The 23595-nt window shown below is 45.5% G+C and overlaps 1 protein-coding gene across 2 annotated transcripts in view; it reads left to right on the forward strand.

Annotated features, from left to right (window-relative positions):
• Positions 1-23595, forward strand: part of LOC125126224 (colorectal mutant cancer protein) — a 337404-nt gene that overhangs the window by 232711 nt on the left and 81098 nt on the right. For both annotated transcript variants that reach the window (XM_047778410.1, XM_047778409.1), the window contains exons 4-5: positions 2270-2412; positions 20968-21131. In XM_047778410.1, the coding sequence (XP_047634366.1) occupies positions 2270-2412; positions 20968-21131 (307 nt within the window). The remainder of the gene's footprint in view (positions 1-2269; positions 2413-20967; positions 21132-23595) is intronic.

The following is a 23595-nucleotide window of genomic DNA, read 5'->3' on the forward strand; positions in this document are numbered from 1 at the left end:
TGCCAAGCCAAGAGGGTTGAAGGTGACTATGAAAGATTTTACAAATGCCATTTATATCAGAGATAGTGGAGCTGACTATTTCTGGCCTTTTTTGGCTGTAAAATAATCTCAGCCAAGCTGAAGCTGATTGCATTGGCCCGGCAACAAAGGTAATTTATTCATCATACACAAAATCTCCCATTAACTCAAATCAGAGTCTTAACTGCTGATTGAAAGGAGAGTGGATCTATCAGAGCACAATTACCCTCTAGACCAAAAAGGTGACTCTTAAGAGAACTTTTTAATTGTTTTCTTTCCTAAACCTAATTATTGTTGGCTTTGCAGATGTCTAATAATTAACTTACTCAGAGAACATTAACCTATATCTTTTTTTTGCCTTCACCACTGCCATTCTAATTCATATTTTGCATGTCTGGAGGTTTTATATCTGTTTGAGGTCTTCCCAGATGTCTGAGTGGCTTTTATTAGAAATACTTTGTAAAGCAAAGGCTCAGCTGAATTCCTTCCCTGAGAGAATGTTGATTTCTTGAGAGAACAAGAACCCTGGCGAGTTCTTCCCATTTCTCTAATGTAGATGTGTCTCCCCAGCTTCCAATGGCAGTTGCCTCTTCTTCAAATTCTGGTGATCACCACTCACAATCATGGTCCATTCCAAACCCAGAACTGAGCTTTCTGCCCCTCTGGTTGTCACCAACTTAAAGTGAATGCGAGGAGTTCCTGTCGTGGCTCAGTGGTTAGTGAATCTGACTAGGAACCACGAGGTTGCAGGTTCGATCCCTGGCCTTGCTCAGTGGGTTAAGGATCCGGCGTTGCCATGAGCTGTGATGTAGGTTGCAGATTCGGCTTGGATCTGGCGTTGCTGTGGCTCTGGTGTAGGCCGGCGGCTACAGCTCCAATTAGACTCCTAGCCTGGGAACTTCCATATGCCGCGGGAGCGGCCCTAGAAATGGCAAAATAAATAAATAAATAAATAAATGAAATAAATAAATAAAAAATAAAAATAAAGTGAATGTGAGGTTGAACTTCTTCTCTTCGTACCTTTCTCCACAGACACCTTCCCCCTGGGGCTGAGCAGATACCTATGGACTTTCCAACCTCATAATTAAATTCCTTGACAATTTTGTTTTCTGCTCACTTGCAAAATAAGTGCTTCCGAGAGAGTTAATTTTTGCTCTCTTCCACATCTGTATCCAGTGAGTGTGTAATGATGGTGGTGGTGACGTGGGGAGGATGTATGTGTGTGCTTTGAGGTACAAACTACAGTTTTAAGTTTTCCTAGCTCTTAGCTCATTCGGAGACCAAAGGTTGTGAGGGAACCATGAAGGGTTGAGAAGGGGTAGGTGTGCTCATGCAAATGAAACATGGCTGTAGTTAAATGTTTTCTTCCCGCCAGCAAATGCAAATGGAAGGAAAGAGACTATGGAGTGGTATTCTCGCCCTCACTGATTTCCTTTTTCTCCTCACCCCATCCTCCTTTCCTACCCTCTGCCTCTACGTACTTAGAGCAAGTAAGAGTGGTACTTAGACAGGCTGACCCACATACCTCTCAGAGCATCAGTTTTGATCTGCATAAATGAGGTGCTGGTTTTCCAGTCCTCCAGCCTCAACACTCCTTATGTCCCCTGCCAAGAAGGAAGCCCACCAGTGGAACCCTGGTGGTGATGAGCCATTACTATTCACCAGACTTTTTTTTTTTTGTCTTTTTAGGGCCACACCCACAGTATATGGAAGTTCCCAGGCTAGGGGTTGAGTCAGAGCTATAGCTCCTCACCTACACCACAGTCACAGCAGCGCAGGGTCCTTAACCCACGGAACGAGGCCAGGGGTCTAACCCATGTCCTCATGGATACTAGTCAGGTTCGCTAACTGCTAGCCCCAACGGGAACTCCTCACCAGACTTGTGATCATGCTGCTCACTGTAGCCTCCGTGCTGGCAGTCTCCATTGTTTTTCACATCAGAATTTGAGGGGCTGAAGAAATCTAATTTCTTTAGGAAATCTTTGGAGGGGAAAAGTGTTAATAGGCTCTTAGATGAATCTGGTTTGGTATTTGGGTGTGTATATGGACATAGAAGCAAAACTTCTGTTTCAAATACTGGCCATTGCTGTGCCCATCTATTTTGCCTGAAGGGAATCCTGCTTCATGTAGCCTGGAGAAGAGACCTGCCCATTTTCTTTGTGAACGTCCTTTCCTTGTCCTTAAAAGACAGGTTCTCCGGGGATTTGTCCTCCATCTCTTTCAGTGGCAGCTGACTCCCCTTTTTTCTCAGGGAGGAAGATGAGTACTCAGAACTGCGATCAGAACTCAGCCAGAGTCAACACGAGGTCAATGAGGACTCCCGCAGTGTGGACCAAGACCAGACCTCCGTCTCCATCCCCGAAAACCAATCCACCATGGTCACTGCAGACATGGGTGAGTCTACCTGCCATGACCACAAAGCCAGAGTTTGGTTTCTGGATTGTAATAGGAACTTTAGAAATGTAAGGCAACCTAGATTAAAATTTAATTAATCAAGGAGCTTGTGGAGTCAACAAAGACCCATGAATGTCAGTTCTTTACATAGTTCTTTTTTGGTCAATATGGAACCTAAATGCTGAATTCACTGTCTGCCTTGATGTTTGTGATTCAAGCGTATGTCACCTCTATCTGAAAAGTCTGGAGGTAGAGAACCAGTTAAAGGGCTATTGCAGGATCCCAAGTTACAGTAGAATCTGAACTGGGATGCCAGGAATGGAAGATGGAATAAATGGTGACACATTGCAGTGGACGAACCACCAGTGGGTTTTAGCAACTTGTGGGTAAAGAAGGATCCAAAATGACTTTGATAGGTTCTTCCTGGGTGACTAGGAGAATAATCATATTCCTTAGTAAGGGAATTTGGTTGAGAAATGAGTTGGGAAATAGATGTATCATCTTTTGAGGCTGCAGTTCTGGTACAGCGTGTGGGTATGGTGTGTTTTGAAGTACAGGTCATGACCCATGAGTGGGTCATAAAATCATATGGAAAATAAAATAGGTTTTAATTGAAATCAAAAAGGAAAAACGTAGAATGACAGCATTGTTTCACGAAACATATTTGTTGCATGTGTTGTATACACAGTAAGTTGCCAAGTGAAATGTTCCAGCTGTGAGTTGCAGTCGAAATGTTGCCAAACCCCTGGTCTACTTGGAGATGCTTAACTAGATCTCTGGAGAGATTGGGGTTGAGGATAAAAGCTTTGAAGTTATGAGGCAAGGAGATCCCTTTGGTGGAGAGGGTGTGGAATCAAAACGGGGAGAGGCACCATCTTAAGAAATGTTCACATGTAGACGAGTGATGGAAAAAGAAGGAAGAGTAAGCATAGTACAGTTTACAGTGGAACTTCAGGTTGCATTGAGGAGAGAGACTTTAATCAAATATTAAACATTTATGTTTAATTATAAATGTATATAAGTGCTATAACATCAAGAAACATAGCGCCATGACCATGTATCAAAGGAATTCAGTTTAGGATTTCCAAGATAGCTTCCTCTAGGAACTGACATTTAAGCTGAGATCTGGAGGAGGAGGAATTGAGTAGGTAAAAGAGGAATTGGCATTCAGGAGAAGGGGGACAGATGCAGGAGAAGGGGGACAGGTGCATTCAAGGAGGTGAAAAAAATTCATCCTGTATGGAGGGCACAGAGGTGTGAGAGGGAGGCGTGGTGAGGTAGGCAGGAACCAGATCGTGTAAGAGCTTAGGGAGTATGTCAGAGTTTGACATTTATTCAAAGACCCACGAGAAATGACTGACGATTTTTTTTTTCTGTTTAGGGCCACACTCCAGCATATGGAGTTTCCCGGCCTAGGAGTCAAATCGGAGCTGTAGCCACTGACCTATACCACAACCACAGCAACACCAGATCCAAGCCATGTCTGCAACCTATACCACTGCTCAACGCAATGCAAGATCCGTAACCCACTGAGCAAGGCCAGGGGTGGCGCCCAAGTCCTCATAGATACTAGTCAGGTTTGTTGTACCGCTGAGCTACAACAGGAACTCCAACTTAATGATTTTAGTAGTTGGAGGCGGGGGAATGATAATATCAGATTTGCATTTTGAATCAGTCACACCAGAGTGAAGAGAAAGAATCGGTGGATCAAAAGTGAATGGGGGGGAGTTCCCCTCGTGGTTCAGCGGAAACGAATCTGACTAGTAACCATGAGGAAGCAGGTTCAATCCCTGGCCTTGCTCAGTGGGTTGCGGATCCGGTGTTGCCCTGAGCTGTGGTGTAAGTCGAAGGCTTGGCTTGGATCCCCAGTTGCTGTGGATGTGGTGTAGGCTAGCAGCTGTAGCTCAGATTCGATCCCTGGCCTGGCAACTTCCATGTGCAGGTGCAGCTCTAAAAAAGGAAAAAAAAAAAAAAAAAAAGAGTGAATGGGGGAGGTCAGCTAGGAAACCACTGCTAAACTCTTAAGTGGGCAAAAGGGTAGCTAGGATTAAGGTGGTGGCAGCTGAGATGTGGAAAAGCAGAGGAGTTGTAGAAAAGGTATAAAATTGGCAAGATCTGCTGAAGGATGGGAAACAGGGTGAAGGAGGAGGTACATATGTGCAGGTGTCTTCGAAGTGTTGGGTTTGCACACTGGATGGGCAGTGGAGCCAGTCACCAATATGGGAGCAAAGGAAAAAGGACCAGGTCAATTTGCTCTGATTTTGGCTTTGTTTTGCTTGGGGGAGGGTTGGGGGTAGGTTGAGATCTTGTGTTTTGTTTGGCCATAAGTTTGAGACATCTGGAAGTATCTGGGTGGAGTCGCTGGGAAGACAGTAGTTATACATAAGCCAGAAGAGGTTGGGCTGAAGAAAAGCAGTTGGGAGACATCATGTTGTTTAGATAGTTATTGAAGCCAGCCATGAAAGTTGACATGCAGAGTGAGAAGTGTGGCGAGCTGGAGACAAAGCCTTGGGGGCCAGCCGCTGAAGAGGAGACCCAGCAGTAACTCATGGCATGGATGCACCTCTCAGCTTTTCAGTCTCAATTTAAATGCCCCTCCTCCAAAAGCATTTTGTGAGCACCAATCTGTGCAAATCCCTACACTGACTCTGAAGCTTCCCCATTGGTTTCCTTCTTACATCACTGGAATTTTAAATGATGCATTTGTATTTCTTTGTGTGACTGACTCCCGTTAAACCCCACTGGGCAGAAGCATGTTTGTTTTATCTACTGGTAACTCTTCAGAGCCCACCACAGGGCCTAGCACAAAGCATGTGTTCAGAGATACTTGTTTGAATGAATGAGTGAAGGGACTTCCTGCTGTGGTGCAGTGGAAATGAATCCGACTAGTATCCATGAGGATGCGGGTTCGATCCCTGCCCTCACTCAGTGGGTGGGGGATCCGGCGTTGCTGTGAGCTGTGGTGTAGGTTGTAGACATGGCTCAGATCCCGCGTTGATGTGGCTCTGGCGTAGGCTCGAAGCCGTAGCTCTGGTTAGACCCCTAGCCTGGGAAATTGCACATGCTGCAGTGCAGCCCTAAAAAGACGAAAGACAAAAAAAACCCAAAAAACCAACATCATAACCTCTAACTCCTGCAGCTCTAAGGTTCTAGACACTGTCTTCCAGCCTTAGGCAGTCACACAAGTGCAAGCGGCCAAGAAATTCCCCAGCACCTCAAAGAGACATTCCCACACGGATTCCTCCACTCCTTTCTCGGAAGTTGTTTTTCATGAGATTAGGCAAAGTGACCCACATTCCAACAAAACGTCTTAATCAAACAAGCTTGGGGGATGTAGGGCAGACCCGCTCAGGCAGGCGTCTTCATTGTGAGCTGTCTCAGGGCTCCTGCCGTGAGCGGGCAGCTGCAGCCCTGGCTCCCCACACGGGAGCTGGGGTCCGCCACACTGCACTGTGATCTGGCTTGGTTTTCCCAAATCATTTGCCTCAAATTGTGAATTTTCACGCTTCCCTTCAGTAAAAATGTATACTTGTTACACCTGGTACCCTTCCCATCAAGACTGGGCTTCTGGGGGGGAAGGGACCCTGTTTGCCCGAGGTCTGGGCTTTTTCTCTGCCCCTAATAGGAGGCCTTCATTCATTTATTCCCCAGCACACTGGGTGCTGTGCCCAGGACCAGGGATGCGAGACACAGACTCTGCCACAGCGCTGTGCTCTCTCACTCAAATCCCTCACCCATGGAGTGACATCATCACCCTGGCCTGCAGGGCCCCCCAGAATCTGGGCGTCCCCCTCCTCGAACCTCACCCTCGCCAACTCTCTCTGTTTTCCTTTCCGCTCTGGCCACGCCAGCCTCCTTGCTGTCCCTTGACCAGACCAGCATCTCTGGCCTCAGCATCTCTGCATTTACTGCTCCTCTGCCTGTAGTGCTCCCTCAGCTGTCCTCCCATCACAGGCCTACCCCACCCCCTAGTAGCGTCCAAGCTGTCACTCACTCTCACACTGCAGGCTGTCCCCTTTGCCCCCTGTTTCATTTTTCTTCATAGCCTCCAGCATGACCCGATGATGCCTAAATTTGCGTTTCTTTCCTTCCATATATATCGCCAGTCTTAATCAGTCTCTTGCATGAGAATACAGGCAGCCGGCAGGTAGGGACTTCGGCTTGCCTATGGGCCAACATCACAGTGCCTGCTTGAGGGAGGCACCCAGAAACATACGTAGCAGTCAGCACGTTTGGAGCTCACAGTTCCTTGGATGATGCAGATGGGGACTTCAGGTGTCACCCTCGGGTGGGAGCATCCGACAAGATGTATGCTGTTAAGTCACATCTAAGCAGAAAGCTGAGGGATAAGTGGGAACAATGAGAGTGAAGAGCAGGGGGCAGGAGGCAGGAGGAGAGAGCTATGGGCACAGGGCCGCACCTGCTAGTCCCCACAGGGGACCAGGGCCCCTGCAGAGTCAGTTCCTGTGTGTTCCTTGGAACCGGACGCACGCCGGCCTTTTCTTATTCCTTTGCCACTTTCCAATTAAATTGCATGAGTAGGGAAAAAAGCTTCCATTTATAAACACCATTATAGGAAATCATTAAAAAGCAGCCCTTTCACTATGCCTGCTATATTTGCAAAGCTGCATTAGCAACCAAGAGGTTTTCTTGAGCTGGATTTCATATGCAGAGTTTGCTGCAGTATATTTGCTGATCTCCATTGAAGATACCAGGAGTATTCCCTTCCTCAGAAAGCACTTTTCTTTTGTTTTCAAACCCCACCCATCAGACCTGGGCTGCTCCCTCAGTAAGCTCACTCTGGGGCACTGTCCTCAGAGCCTGGAGGAGCAAACAAGTAATTTAGAAAGTGCTTTCATTTACCTAAGCAGTCCTATACAGGAGAAAGGTCCCAGTGGCGTGACACTGCATCTTCAAATAAATTGCATTACCTCTGTATAAACCTGGTCACAAAATCATTTGTAAAATAAAGGTAATTAAATGGACAAAGATAAGGTAGGAGTTATGGCGTGGGATTTTTATTTGCTCAATTTAGCAAAGAGTTTTAGTTAAAAGCTAACATGCTTTGCTCACTTCTTTGTGTTCAGCGTTTAGCTGCATGCTCAGGTTCAGTCTCAACCTTGAAGGAGGCCCTGGAAATCTCCTCTGTAAACCTGGGATGCTGGAGTTCAGAGAGGACAAGTCACTTATCCAAGGCCACACAGCTAAGCAGTTGTTTTGGTTGTTGTTGCCCATATTTCTATAGACAGGTATGCTTTTTTTTTTTTTTTTTTTTAATGCATCTCCGCTTCAACAATGAAACGTGCCTATGATCAGCATGTTCCACGTACTGCCATCCTTTGAGGTCTCTAGTTCCTGTGGCAGCATTTAGGGAGCAGCTGTCTGATCACAGCACCTGGCTGAATAGCAGAGTGAGATTTCACAGATCACCATCTTAGAAACAACACTCTTAGACCCAGCCGTTCTGGGTGTTGCCCTGGAGCTGAGCACAGATGTGTGAGATGGGCCCAGCCCTGCGTCGTGCGTGTTAGCGCGTGCGGGGTGCACTCCCTAGCGGGCCGTCTTCCCAGCTCTGTTCCTCAAACAGCAGAGCCTGTCTGGAGCAATTGTCTATAAAACAAACAAAATCCCTGACCCAGCGGACCTTTGCACAAGCTGCGATGGGTTCTGCTCCCGTATTTTGAAATCTCTTCTGGTTTTAGGTGAGAAATTTTTCTTTTTGTGGAAGTTAGCAATAAATGATTATACCGTCGGGGATGAAAGGAAGCAGATGATACCGTGCTTGCTGGTGTGATCATTTAGATAGAGATTTCCTCCTTATGTGTAGTTTTTGGAGGACAACCAAGGAAGAATTTACACGTGAAACCTGGCTGTTTGGCACGGTCGTGACTATGAAACATATTTAATGTTAAAGCCAGATTTTCCTGGCTTAATGGCCCATGAGGCTCAATGGCTTCAGGAGAAATGATCCAAAGTGTCCAGCAACCCCTCCCAGTGGAGGGGGGGGGCTGGGTTGGGGGGATGGTCGGGGCAGGGAAAGGCAATCCTGCCTTCTCAAAAAAAAAAAAAAAAGCATTTCTGCAGTGTGTCAGAGAAGCGTTTACTAAGGCAAGGCAGCCTTTCCGGAGAAAACAGGATTTCTGTTAGGAATGAGGCACTAAGTAGGCAGTTAGCCTCCAGCAGAGAATTTTTAAAGGAGAATCAGAGTATTGGTAGCCTGATTCTGAAACTTGGAGAAACCAGTCCCCAGGTTGGAAAAGTTAGACAAGACTGAAACTAACACCCTGACCAGATGGCAAAACAGGCCAAGCCCTGTATTGCTTTTTCTTTTTCTTCTCTTTACTTTAATTGGGCAACTTAATTTCTCCCAAGAGGTTCATGATGTTGGTCATCCCTGAGAAGCAAACCCAGGGAAAGCTTAAAAACTTTGAAGAGGAGTTCCCATAGTGGCTCAGCAGGTTAAGAACCCATCTAGTATCCGTGAGGTTGCGGGTCCTGGTTTGATCCCTGGCCTCGCTCATTGGGTTAAGGATCTGGTGTTGCCACAGGGTCGTGGATGTGGCTTGGATCTGGCATTGCTGTGGCTGTGGTGTAGGCCAACAGCTGTGGCTACAACTCCAATTTGACCCCTCGCCTGGAAACTTCCATATGCTGCATATGCAGCCTAAAAAGACAAAGTGCTTCAAACATTGACTCACAGAAGACTCTCTGATGTGTCTGTGTGCTTCTTCCCAGGGATGTGAGCCTGGTCAAACAAATATCATAATGTTAGCAGGGCCAAGTGGTGGAGGAGGCCACCTGAAATCATTCTAGAACTTTCCTCAGAGGGGAACCAACCTTGAAAGAAAGGACTATTGCTCCACTGCACTTAGTGTTACTTTTATTTATGGAGCTGGAGGGAAATATTCAAATCATTTTTTCAGTCCCCCGAGGAGAGCTGGAAAGGCATTGATCATTTGTTCAAAATGAGCTCCCATCATTTTTGGGTTCCATGAACTCCTTTTCTAAGACAGGCAGCCTTTATTTTCCAAACAGATCATGTCCGCTCAGGATGAGGGCATATTCTTACTTAAAACTAGCATCATAGGGGTTCCCATCATGTTGCAGCAGCCCAACGAATCCGACTAGGAACCATGAGATTTCGGGTTTGGTCCCTGGTCTTGTTCAGCATTGCCGTGAGCTGTGGTGTAGGTTGAAGATTCGGTTTGGATCCCACATTGCTGTGACTGTGGCATAGGCCAGCAGCTGTAGCTCCAATGTGACTCCTAGTCCGGGAACCTCCATATGCCATGGGTATGGCCCTAAAAAAATAAACCCCAAATTAATTAATTAAAATTTAAAAACTAGCATCGTAAAGGAGTGTTAGTTTCCCAGACCAGCCTCTGAAAGCCTAATCCTCTGTCATGGACGTAAAGTATGGGACCTCAGTAGTGCTCCTGCAACCCCCAGCTCTGCATGCAGACATTGTTCATGAGTAGAGATGCTGTGGACCACATGTAGATGTCAGAAGGATATCTTCTCCTTTCTTTTGGTGGCTTTGGAAATTCTCCCACCCCTACCATAGTCAGAGCTGTGGGCTCTGGGACTGGTAATGACCTATGATGCACGGGTACTGTTTAATCTCAGAGGCTAGAGATACCCTGCCCCTTGAGCTGGGATGGACAGTCTAAGCTTGGAGAAAACCCATTTGCCCTGGCAGTTAGTGAGCTTTGGGGATAGTGGTCAGAGGTGAGGCCTGAGAGCCGGCCAGGCAGAGGCCAATGATGGACGGCCCTAGAGGTACAGTGAGGGGGCTACAGTTTGTCCTCTAAATGCACCACTATCTACTTGTTCAAGATAACCTCTCAGAGGTATAGGTACAAGATCATATCTTGAAGGCTTTGCACAGATGACACCCAATCGCATCCCCTCTCTGCCCCAAAGGTTCTCAGCTCTGCAACACTGGGTATTTTCTTATTCTTAAAGCTATGGCATAGTTCCTATTGTGGCTCAGTGGGTTAAGAGCCAACTAGTATCCATGAGGATGCAGGTTCAATCCCTGGCCTCGCTCAGTGGGTTAAGGATCCAGCTTTGCCACTACCTGCAGTGTAGGTTGCACATACGGCTTAGATCTGGTATTGCTGTTGGTGTGGCATAGGCCCCCTATAGCCTGGGAACTTCCATGTGCTGCAGGTATGACCCTAAAAGAAATTAAAAAAAAAAATGTGGCAATTCAAGTGTTTAGTCATCAAATAAGTAAAATGACTAGATGTGAACTTGAACTTTTCTCAAGCATTTTGAGCCTTGCTCTCTAGAAACCACTGCCAGGACCCTTCTGCCTCACAGGGCTGGGGCGGGGTGGGTGGCTGAGAATTTTGTGGTGTTTGGGGCATCTTACAGGGAGGGGTCCTGAAGCAGCAGCTGGGCACCTGGGGTTTGCAGCTGGTGTTAGGTTATCTTTCTTATGCCTTCACCATCTTGAAGACCAAGCTGACTGTTGTAGAGAAACAAACTGTTAACAGCTGCAAAGCGACAACAGCAAAAATGAAGATAAATCCCAGACTGGTGAGATTTGCTAAAATAGAAGTTCTGAGACTGTGACGTTTTATTTGGGAAAAGAAACACGGAAGAGGGGCTTCCCTCCCAGTGAAGTCAGGACCTGGAGGGGGCGGCAGCAGGTGGCCTGCTCATGGTCCTCTCACCCTGAGGAAGGCCTGTGCTCTTGGGGTTGGGGGCGGGGCAGGGGGATACTTTGGGTGATGTTCCTGTTCTCCTAGCTGTATTGAGAGAACGCACATCATTGTGATCCCCGCACTAAATCTACACCTTAGCATTTCCAAGCCATGTCAGACCTCTTTGCCTTGAGTGTTGAGGTATTGGTTTTCCCCTACAGCTTTTTATGTGGGAAGACTTCAAAGGTCCGTAAAAGATAAAATGAACACCCCAAACGCCTTACCTGTATTCACCACTTGGCACTATTTTACCACATTGATATTTTTCGCTCTCCTATGTGCAGAAATTTTTCTTTTTCTGAGCCATTTGACACCATGATGCTTCACTCTAAATGTATGGGCACCAACCTCCTGAAAAAAGGGACTTTCTCTGTCATAACCTCGGCCCCTTTACCACCCTGGAGAATTTCACCACTGATGGACCAGTACCTACATGCAGTCCACGTGCAAATTGCCCCACATGCCCCATTAACGTCTTTGTTGCTTTCGCTCAATCCAAGATCACTTTGGCCTTGCACATTCTATTTAGTTACCATGTCTCTCTCATCTCCTTTAATCTAGACCAGGTCCCTCCCTACTTTTTCTGTCATTCATGACATGGATGTTTCGGGCAGGCCAGGTTAGTGGTGTCATAGAAAGTCCCTCAGTCCACATGTTCTGATTCTTATTGTTCAATCGGAGATTAACATTCTTTGCAAGACTAGGCCTCGGTGATGATGTGTGCTCACTGCTGTGTTGCAGCAGGAGATTCAGTGTCAGTGGGTCTGTTACTGGTGACTCTGGGATGCTTTTAAGCTTAGAAATGTCTTGGTGATCAAGAGATTCTCAGCCTCCAGGAAAAAGACTTTAGACTGTTGATGCTGAAGATGATGCAAGACATTGGAAATAAATGGAGGCAGAGATGGATAATTTACAGGAAACACTGAGCAAAGAGATACAAGATATAAAACTTAAACAAGAAAAGATGCAAAATACAATAACTGAAATAAAAAATTCACTAGAAGCAGCCAACAGCAGAATACAGGAGGCAGAAGAACGAATAAGCAAGGTGGAGGACAGATTAGTGGAAATTACGGATGCAGAACAGAAAAGAGAAAAAAGATTGAAAGCAAATGAAGAGAGTCTCAGAGAACTCTGGGACAACGTTAACCACACCACCATCTGTATTATAGGGGTGCCAGAAGGAGAAGAGAGTGAGAAGGGGACAGAAAAAAATATTCCAAGAGATAATAGCCAAAAACTTCCCTAACATGGGAAAGGAACCACTCACTCAAATCCGGGAAGTACAACTAGTACCATATAAAATAAACCCAAGGAGGAATACACCAAGATACATATTAATCAAACTGACCAAAATTAAAGACAAAGAGAAAATCTTGAAAGCAGCTAGGGAAAAGAAACAAGTAACATACAAGGGAACCCCGATAAGGTTATCGGCAGATTTTTCAGCTGAAGCTCTGCAGGCCAGAAGGGAGTGGCATGATATACTTAATGTGATGAAAGGAAAAACCCTCCAACCAAGATTACTTTACCCAGCAAGGCTCTCATTCAGATTTGAAGGAGAAATCAAAACCTTCACAGATAAGCAAAAACTGAGAGAATTCAGCAACACTAAACCAGCCTTACAACAAATACTAAAGGAACTTCTCTAGGCGGAAAAGAAAACACAGCAACAGGAAACAAAAATTCCACAAATGACAAGGCTCACCAGTAAAGGTATATACACAGTAAAGATATGAAATCATCCATGCACAATTATACCACCAAAATCAGAAATCAGGAGAAGAGGTGGGTACAAATGCAGGACACTGGAGATGAACTTGCAATTAAGAGAACAACAACTTAGAACAATCTCATATACATATAGACTTTTATATCAAACCAAAAATCTACAATTGATACACAAACAAGGAATCTCTGGAGAAGAAATATATCTCATAGTAAATAAGTACATAATCCACCATGAATGGGGTCATTTGACATCATTCTTGGAATGCTGAAGTCCTTTTACATCTGATTCTGATTTCCTCTCCATCAAAGAATTTATGATATTTATAATTAAATAATGCCACTATACAATTAAATAACACAGTTCTAAAATTGCATTATTAATAACCATTTCTCTCCATGCTACAATGTAAGGTCTGTAATGTCTTGTTTATCACATCACCTAGAATGGTGTAATGCCTTTATTGAAGAATCAATAAGATGTAACAAATTGTGAGGACATATTTATATAGTTACACTGTTTTTTAACCAATTTATGCATTTTATATTTTACTCATTTTCAGAGGGTGTATTATTTTTGTTATTCTTACCAGTTAAGTTATTCTTTTTATTATGCTATATAAAATATTTAATGGTATATAAGGCTTTCTTCTTTATAAATTTTAGTTGCATATTTTAATACAATTTTAATACAATGCTAATATTTAAAGAAAAATTGAAATGGAATAGATAATACTAAATAGTAAAGATGAAAGCCATACAATTTTAATACAATGCTAATATTTAAATACAATGCTAATATTTAAAGAAAAATTGAAATGGAATAGATAATGCTAATATTTAAAGAAAAATTGAAATGGAATAGATAATACTAAATAGTAAAGATGAAAGCCATACAAAATGGGATAAAGTATAGAATAAATTTCCTATTTGTCTCAGCATATTTTCCATTCCATTTCTCCAGAGGGAGACAATCTGTTTCTTAAGATCGATGATATAATAATCTGTCTGAATGTAATTGTGTTTAAATATATGTATTTTATTCTGTAAAAAAATATTCTGTGATAATCTATGTGGGAAAAGATTGTGAAAGGGAATGGATGTAGGTACATGTATAACTGAATCTCTTTGTTGTACAGCAGAAATTATCACAACCTTGTAAATCAACTATACGTCAATAAATTTTTTTAAAATAACAAAAAAAAAAGAAAAAGAAATGTCTTGGAGTTCCCTTCATGGCGCAGTAGTTAACGAATCCGACTAGGAACCATGAGGTTGCAGGTTTGATCCCTGTCCTTGATCAGTGGGTTAAGGATCGGGCATTGCCATGAGTTATGATGTATGTCGCAGGCGCAGCTCAGATCCCTCCTTGCTGTGGCTCTGGCATAGGCCAGCAGCTGCAGCTCCGATTGGACCCCTAACCTGGGAACCTCCATATGCTGTGGGTGCGGGCCTAGAAAAGACAAAAAAAAAAATGCTTAGAAATGCCTTGTCTTCAGTAGATATGGGCACAGTGAACACGATGCAGGGTGTAACCTCCATGGATACTCTCTTACTCCTTTCCTCTCAGGCCCTTCCATCTTCACCTTGGCCCTTAGACTGAGAAGTCAACTATTCTGCTCTGTCATTTTCTTTTCATTATCTTTTTTTGTCTTTTTAGGGCCGCACCTGCAGCATGTGGAGGTTTCCAGGCTAGGGGTCAAATATTAGCTACAGCTGCTGGCCTAAGCCACAGCCACAGCAACACCAGATCCAACCTACACCACAGTTCACGGCAATGCCTAATCCTTAACCCACTGAGCGAGGCCAGGGATCGAACCTGTGTCCTCATGGATGTTAGATTTGTTTCCACTGAGCCATGAGAGGAATTCCTGTTCTGTCGTTTTCTTTGAGGTTTTGTCCTGGTTTTGTTGATTCCTTGCTGGAATTAGGGAGGGCCTTGCTGCCTGCAGAGTGGGGGGTGCTGCTAAAAAGAAAGCAGGAGCCCTTATGGTTTCAGCCATCAGGCCACAACAGGTTCGGAACTGTGACACCCTTAGGATGTCACATCTTGCCTCTAAGTAGAGTATCTGTCCTGATGCTGAACCTGTAGCTCTTTCCCTGACTTGACTTGCTTTCTGACACGTGACCTGTGTGCTGGATCAGAACAGAGGCAGGGGCTGCGTGTCAGCCCTGGGAAGGCCACGAGGGTTATGGTTATGGCCTGATGTGCTGCATTCACACGGGAAGACTTTCAGACTGTTCATAGCAGGCCTACGGCTCTTCTGTCTCTTGGAGTGGCTGCAATTCAGTGTGGCTAATAGCACCAGCTACAGTGGAAGCTTCCACCTTAGGGATCCACGGTAACTGAAAGCTTTCCTCTTTGGCAGGGTGTGGTATGGCACAGGATATGTCTTAGATTTGATGGTACTTGGTCAAAGTGTAGGCAAACCAAAACCTGATATTTTAAAGGGGCAGCGGGCTTAGAAAATCTTTTCTTTTATACGTTCCCCTCATGCAGTCTTTATGGAGCACTCCTCCATGCCCAGTGTCATGAGCATCTGGGAACACAAGGATGGATGTACAGAGTCTCTGCTTCCCAGAGCCAGGCTTTGGAGGTATGTCAGATACCAAGTAGTTATGGGGACTATGATTCTTTCTTTCAAAGAGAGAAGTAAACACGAGACTGAAGGTCATCAGGGAAGGCTTCCCGGAAGAAGAGATTTTTAAGACAAAGCTTTAAAAAGAACCATAATGAAGAAGAGAAAGAGGGGCTTCCAAAGTAGGCAGAGACATAACCACTCAGTGTGAACCGAATGCCAAGCTCCAGGAGTAAGTACATTTGAAGTTGGGACTCTGATTTGGAGCAGATTAATTCTGGTTAAGTGCCCACTGCTTGGAATCAGAGGACCAAGGGAATATTTTCAACATCTACCCTGTTTAGCTGCATTTTTCTTTGAGTTAGGGATTTGGGGAGAGTTCAGAAGAAGTGGAAGCAGCCTTTAACAGTGGGTTCAAAACGAAATAGCTCTGATATGGCTTATGTTGCACAACCCTGGGGCTAGGCCTAGGTGATCCTGAGAAAGAAGAAAACCCATCAGTATGCGTTTAACCCAGCAAGCATGCTGGTGAGGCTTAATTTTCATAGCCATGAATGTTCTCAGACACCTCTCCTTCCAGATTTCCCAGGCACTAGGGTCTTCCCTCAAACAGGAGAAGACAAACAAAGGCTTTGGTTCTCATTAGAAAAATTTAACCTGAGCTGTCTTTTCTTCAACTCCTATCAGAAGTCTAGCCGGGGAAAGTTTCATTTAGAAAAGCGGTGGGCAGAAGATGGGGTGATGGAAGTGGACAGAAATAGGGGAGCACCTTGGCTACTGCAGGTTCCTGTTGTGGGAAGAGCTCAGCCCAGGACTGCCCAACCTCCTATTTTCACAGAAATAGCTATAAATTCTAGTGATTTTTAAATGTTGACAATTAACTTTAAAAGAGTTTTTTAAAAAGAAAAGGCTATGCCAGAATGCCAGATATCAAACCCTGACATCCAAAAAAAACACATGTGTGACTGCAGGGGGCTCGTTTGCATCCTCTGGTTGAAGGGAGAAGTGCATTTCATTTATCCCTCTGGGTCCTGTTTCGTCTCTACAGCAAAGTAGACAACTGGAAGGCAGGGTGCCAAGATGGTGTGAGCTCAGCCCTTCCCAGAATAGCCTTTCCGTTGGTCTGCAGCTTAATTTTAATTGAAAGTCAGTATCGGAGGATAGGACAGGAAATCTGCAAGTGTGTGAAACTGTAGTTGAAGAGACTTGCAGTCACATCACCTTACACCACATATGAAGTCCCAAGTACCTGCCAGCCTATGCCGCAGCCACAATGTGGGATCTGAGCCACATCTGCAGCCTATACCACAGCTCACAGCAACGCTGGATCCTTTAACCCACTGATTGAGGCCAGGGATCGAACCCGCATCATCATGGATACTAGTCGGATTTGTTTCCGTTGCGCCACAACAGGAACTCCCCTGCCACACTGTTTTCCAAAGCAGTTGCACCATTTTGCTGTTCACACCAACAGTGCCCAAGGATCCCAATTTCTCCACTTCCTCCCCATCACCTCTTATTTTCTGTTGCTGGTGGCCATCCTGATGGGCCTGAAGTGGTGTTTCATTGTGGTTTTGATTTGTAAATGAGGCACCTTTTCTTTGCTCTGGAACACTTGATCTCCTGTCTCAGAGTTTCTGTGTTGAAGCTCCAGTGCCTGGCAGGGCCCAGACTCTGCAGGGCACTGTAGGCCAAGGGAAGGAATTGAGGATTTATTCTAAGTCTATATTCAGAAGAACATGCTACAGACGGAAAGATAAGGCCACCCTGTATCCAGTAGCACTGATGCTGGGGTGAGTGGTGGTGAGTGGTTGGGGCCATGTGACAGTGCTGACAGGGGACCCAGAATGTCTGCTCCTGCTGGCCTGGCCACCTTGTCCTCCTATGAGGCCCTAAACCAGGAACACTGACAAAGGACAGCCATGTGTCACCTGATCACTGGTGGGGCTTGTGTAAAACCAGCGCAGAGCTCTGTGGGTAACAGGCAAGAGTATGGGGAGCTCGTCATCCCGCCTGTGTGATACACACTTGGCTTCCTAAGACCGAAGAAGATGTTTATAGCCCTTGCTGGTGTGAACAGAAGAGGCTCCTGAGCTGTTTGCTGTCTCTGTGTTCATTTAAATGCCTTGCTCAGTCTTCTGATGCTCTGTCCTGTACATGCATCGTGTTTTCTCGGGTTACTTTCCCCAGGGTGGTGGCGGACAGCTGGGAGAGAGGTCTGTGGCTTGTGCCCCGTACTTCTGTGAGCCTCTCAGAGTTGAGAGTCTCGTGTTCATCCCTGTAGCCTGAGGCCAGGGCTCAGCAGCTGATTAAAGAATGAAAAAGGAATACTGATACGATCCCTCCACTTTGCTCATGTTTCCTGTAGCCCAGCATCTTCAGGACACAGCCTGGCAGCATCTCTAAAGTCCTACTGTGAAGGCGCATCAGCAGTCATGTGTGGGGTGTTGACTGCATCGGGCAGGGCTGGGCTAGGGATACCCTTGTGAATGGCTGAACAGAGGCACCTTCCTTCCTCATCCCACACAGGAGCACTAGTTACGCAAATAATTCAGGACCGTGTGTTAACTCCAGCTCAGGTACCAGCAAACCCTGCACCTCAAGGTAAATGATCACTTGGAGAAACTTCTCTAGTTGTTACCCTGGAATCACGTATGCCCTGGAGAGAGTTCCACCAGCCTGTGTGGTCACTAAGGAAGGCTGCTCCTGGCTCTGGGCTTCCTTATCTTGCTTTGATGGTGGGCACCTGCCCTCCATCCCCAGAGAGGAGGTGCCAGTGGAGATTATCTCCCAGTTGTCGTCATGAGGACAGAAAGCATAAGGTGGACATAAAACATGCTTACGTTGACAGTCTGTGTTTCTAGTCTTGTGGGCTCTTAAACATATAGTGATGTAGTGTTTATATTTGTTCATTTAAAAAATAGCTTTGATTGCCTCGCCTGTGTTGGAGATGAAATGAGGAGGAGAATCAAAATCCCTTCTTCCATGATGTTTACACTTCAGTACAGGAGAGATGACAGAGGCACAAGTCAGATCAGATAGTGGTAATTGCCATAGAGAAGATAAGATCTAGGTCGGGGACTAATTAAGCAGGGGGAAGAGATGGAACCCCCTGCTTTAGGTAGAGAAGGGGTTGGTGAGGAGGTGGCATTTGAGCTGAGAGCTGAACGTTAGAGGAGATTTGGGTGGAAGTCAGTCTTGGCAGAGGCAACAAAAGAAGAGAAGGAAGCTCTGGGGCAGACGGGAGGGTGGCATCTTCCAAGGCTGGAGAGAAGACAGGAGCGTGAACACAGCAGAGTGATGCGGGGAAGGTGACCGATGAGGCAAGGCCAAGACCGATCAGTGGTTCCCACCCCGATGACACTACTGTTGGAACTATCTGAGGAACTTAAAAAAAAAAAAAAAACGAAAAACTTTTCCAGTGTCAGAGCTCCACCCCTTGAGATTGTGATCTAACTGGCCTGGGTGGGACCTGGACACTAGTGTTTTATAAAAGCTCCCCAGGGAGTTCCATGGTACAGCCTGGGTTGAGAACATCAACAGTGTTGATCATGCAGAGTCTTACAGACTCTGGTAAGGAGTTAAGACTGTAGTGCGAAGCCATGTGGTGGTTTGGGCCAGGGGAGTAACATGATCTGACTTATATCCTGGAGAGACTCACTTTGGCTACATTGTGGGGACTGGAGGTAGGAGGTTGTTCAGCTGGTTCAGTTGAGAAGTGATGGTGGCTTTGGACCAAGGCTGGGGTCAGTGGAGATGGTAAGAAGAGGTCAGTTTGGGGATATGTTTTGGAGGTTGCAGTCCCCAAGATGGATTTGATTGAGGGGGTGAAGCAAAAGGAAATCACGGCTACCTGAGAGTTGACCAGAGTAGCCAGGTGGATGGTGGTGCTATTCACAGAGATGCGAGAGACGGGGAAAACCAGTTCGGAGAGGAGGGGGAATAACTGTGCTCATTGGTTGGAATAAACGCTTCAGACTTACCTTCGATCTAGATTTAGGTAACTTGTAGATATAGCCAGTCAACTAAAGGTGACCAAAATAGTCTAAGAAATCCTTTTACTAGAATGCAAGACTTGCCTTAAGTCTTGCACAGGAAAGGACCAAAGGCGAGGGACTATTTTAGTGCATGGAACCTGCGATGAAGAGGGAAGTGTGAAGACAATAAGCTTCTTTTCATGCAGGAGTCAGGCTGGATGTGAGGGAAAGTTGTACTTGGACAAATTGCTGTACTTAATGCCTGTCTTGCTACAAGAACTGAGTGGCCTTGGAATTACCGCTGTGGCACAGCGGAAATGAATCCAGCTAGTATCCATGAGGTTGCAGGTTCAATCCCTGGCCTCCATCAGTGGGTCAGGGATCCAGCATTGCCATGAGCTGTGGTATAGGTCGAAGAGGCAGCTCAGAACTGTGGTTGTGGCAGCTGTAAGTCCAAATTCGACCTCTAGCCTGGGAACCTCCACATGCTGTGGGTGTAGCCCTAAAAAGGCAAACAAACAAACAAAAAAAGAATTGAGTGGCATAGTTATATATAGAATCCAAAATAGGTAAAGATATATGTATTTGATACATATTTTTTCCCCAACAAAATTATTTTTTAAGATATGTCTAGCTCACATTAAGATTATAATTAGGTGTTCAGGTTGTGGCCCAGTGAGTTAAAGATACAGCGTTCCGAAGCTGTGGCATAGGTCACAGTGGTGGCTTGGGTTCAGTCCCTGGCCTGGGAACTTCCATATGCCATCAGTGTGGCATAAAAGAAAAAAAATTATAATTAATTTATCTTCCCTGACCAGGCCCTGGGGCTCCAGCAATTAAAAATAACCCAGATTTTTAAGTCAGAATCAAATTATTAGACTTGCTTACAAGACATTTACCTGCAACCTCATGGATGCTAGTTGGATTCATTTCCATTGCACCACAATGGAACAATATGCAATTTGTTAGAACAGTTTGTTTGTCCCCTGGTGGAAAAAGTGGCATCAGTTGCAATGGCAGAGCATGTTGATTGGCTATATCAGGGGGAAAGTCCTGACTACAAGCTCACTGAGGGCAAGAATTGCCTCTTAGACAGTTTCTACTTTTTAAAACACCTACTGTCTCTGCTCACTCTGGGATTTTTTGTTTGTTTTATTTGTTTAGTAAAGTTACGGGGTCATTTTAGCATAAGCACTTCATGAAATCAGTCCTACCTTGAATGGCTGCATAGGAAGGTTGACCAGAAGTCGCCTGAAGTCCCAAGAGCTCCTTCTAGGACACGTCTTTGTTCTTACTAAGGATGTGGCTGCCTTTGAGTGAAGGCCAAGAGAATTCAGTGTGGCATGGCTATCCAGAAAATGGCCACAGTCTGAAACTCCTTAATAAAAGCCTTTGCAGTGCTCCAGGCCTCTGAAGCAGTGTCAGCAGCCTGGGAGTTTAGACTTGAACGTATCAAAGCTCCGTTGCCGTCCATTTCATCTGAATGGGTTCCTTGCGGTAAGCACAACAGAGAGCCTGCCACCTGCCTGCTTAACTCACTGTGTCCACATCCCCTCACAGATAACTGCAGTGACCTGAACTCGGAACTGCAGAGGGTGCTGACGGGGCTGGAGAACGTTGTCTGCTGCAGGAAGAAGAGCAGCTGCAGCCTCTCCGTGGCGGAGGTGGACAGGCACATCGAGCAGCTTACCACGGCCAGTGAGCACTGTGACTTGGCTATTAAGGTAGGACCCACCTCCACGCCCATCTGGCTCTTTGGGAGCCTCTGAGGGAAATGATGAGATGCCTCTTTTCTGAAAGGTGATTTTTTTCAAATATCTGTTAGGGAGTGAGTGTTTCTAAGAAAGCCATAGTATAGATTGGGCCACCAGGGAGAAGTAGGAGCTCTGTACATTTTTGTTAGGTCGAGTCACGTTAGAAAAAGTCATTAGATCAATAGTTAAGGTCGCTGGCTTTGCTGCGAAAATGACAGTTTCCTTGGAAACTATTCAACTACCAATATTGAACCACATTATCTTAGTGTCATGCATCATATAGCACTCTGGGGCTGTAAGATTAATTTGGAAATTTTATTAAAGCTTTCTAGCCTTTAGAATATTATTTCCGGAGTTATCAGTTCATGGCACTAACAAGCAGGACGTTCAGGGCCTGAATGAGTCATCTCTCCTGAGCGGCGGCCTGGGCCTCAGTCCCGCCTATTGCATGCATTCATCTTACTGCTTAGGGAAGACCAGGTGAGAAAAATTTGCTGAATCTGCACAAGCTCATCATGAACAATGGGAACGTCACATTCCATCGATAAGGGGCCTCTGATATCTTTATATTACTTTACTAAAGCTTAGTGACCCAGGCATAGCAATTGAACCTGATAAATCTGGGAGAAGCCAATGGAAAGGGAAAGTGGGATACGATTTTTGAAAAATGTTCGAGGACTCTGTGCCCAAGTTTCCATCACCAGCAATCCTGGATTTCACAAAAGAGCTGTGGTATCTCGAAGTAAACCATAATTCATGTGTACAGTACATCGGGTTTTCCATCTTTATCCATCACGATTATAAATATCTAGTTGATGTGCTTTGGGGAAACAGCCACTAGTGTTTCTTTCTCTGGTCTCTCCAGGGCCTGTATTTGATGGTAATAGCATCATGGTACTACCCCAGCCTTAGCATTGCGAGGGAAGGAGGGAGCCAAGGGTTTCTGCAGAGTGGGCCCCTGAAGCAGGACTGAGTAGAATGTGAGTCCCCCCATTTGAGAGGAAGGACAAAGCATTGCATGTGGAAAGTGGCAGCAAGATTTGGGTACTAATCTTCGAACCAGTGTTAGCATCTGAGAGCGACACACCCTTTCGTCACTCATTTTTGAGACCTGTTTCACATCTCATTTCTTCACTGCCCTTCTACACCTACATGGTAATTCCAACCTCCTCTTTCTTTCTTTTTTCTTTTTTTTTTCTTTTTTTTTAGGGCTGCACGTGTGGCATATAGGAGCTCCTAGGCTGCAGGTTGAATCACAGCTGCAGCTGCCAGCCACAGCCACAGCAATGCTGTTCCTTAACCCATTGAGCTGGGCCAGGGATGGAACCCACAGCCTCACGAATATTAGTCAGGTCCATTACCACTGAGCCACAATGGGAACTCCTCACCTCCTCTTTCCAAATCACTTGGCTGGTGCTTCATTTTCCAAAGGATGGTAATTGTGAATGAATAGTTCTGAAAGCAAACAGAATGAGTTTTTCCTTCTTTTCAAATTTTATGCATGTTTCTTCTCCATTAATATTGGTGTTTTAAATGAAAAAAAATTTTTTTTTGTCTTTTTGCCATTTCTAGGGCCACTTCTGCGGCATATGGGAGGTTCCCAGGTTAGGGGTCTAATTGGAGCTGTAGCTGCCAGCCTACGCCAGAGCCACAGCAACGCGGGATCCGAGCCGTGTCTGCGACCTACACCACAGCTCACGGCAACGCCAGATCCTTAACCCACTGAGCAAGGGCAGGGATAAACCCGCAACCTCATGGTTCCTAGTCGGATTCAGTAACCACTGCGCCACGACGGGAACTCCCTAAATGAATTTTTAAACACCTCTTCTAATACTATTCAGATTCTGTTCTTTTAAAGCTCATAGCTGTCTTATTAAATCCCTTCTTAGAAACCTTCACAATGAGCTGCCTCTTTTCTGTGTCACTGAGGTTTATTTGTGTCTTTCATATCTTGGGACTGAACCTCATTCACACCTTCTGATGCTGCTGTGATGCTAAAAGCTGGCAATGCTGTTGTGACCTGTCCTGCTGCTGAGTTGGAACATGGGAAACCTGTAATTTAGGAAACTTTGAAGTTAGATTTTGTACGCAGTTTGCAACCTTGTGTTTGCTTCATCAAGATTACTCACTGGCTTGCTGTCTGGTTATATGTAGTCACCGACTCTGGAGCGTAGGCGAGGGAGATAAACATCCGTATGGACGTGGCAGGTGGCACTACAGACTGACTTAGATACCAGGAAGGGATTATGTTTTTCTTACTGGGGGACTGCTGGCTAACACAGACTGTGACCCAGGCAAGTGACAGAGCCTCATCGGAAAATGAGGAGAGGACAATTCCCGTGTATCACCAATGTGGATTACCTTGTGCCCTGCGGTGGCTCTGGAACCCACCGCCACCTGTGGATGCTTGACCCTCTCCAGCCTGTGTTCCTCC

Source organism: Phacochoerus africanus, chromosome 4 (assembly GCF_016906955.1).
Source record: "Phacochoerus africanus isolate WHEZ1 chromosome 4, ROS_Pafr_v1, whole genome shotgun sequence".
NCBI classification, from domain to species: domain Eukaryota; kingdom Metazoa; phylum Chordata; class Mammalia; order Artiodactyla; family Suidae; genus Phacochoerus; species Phacochoerus africanus.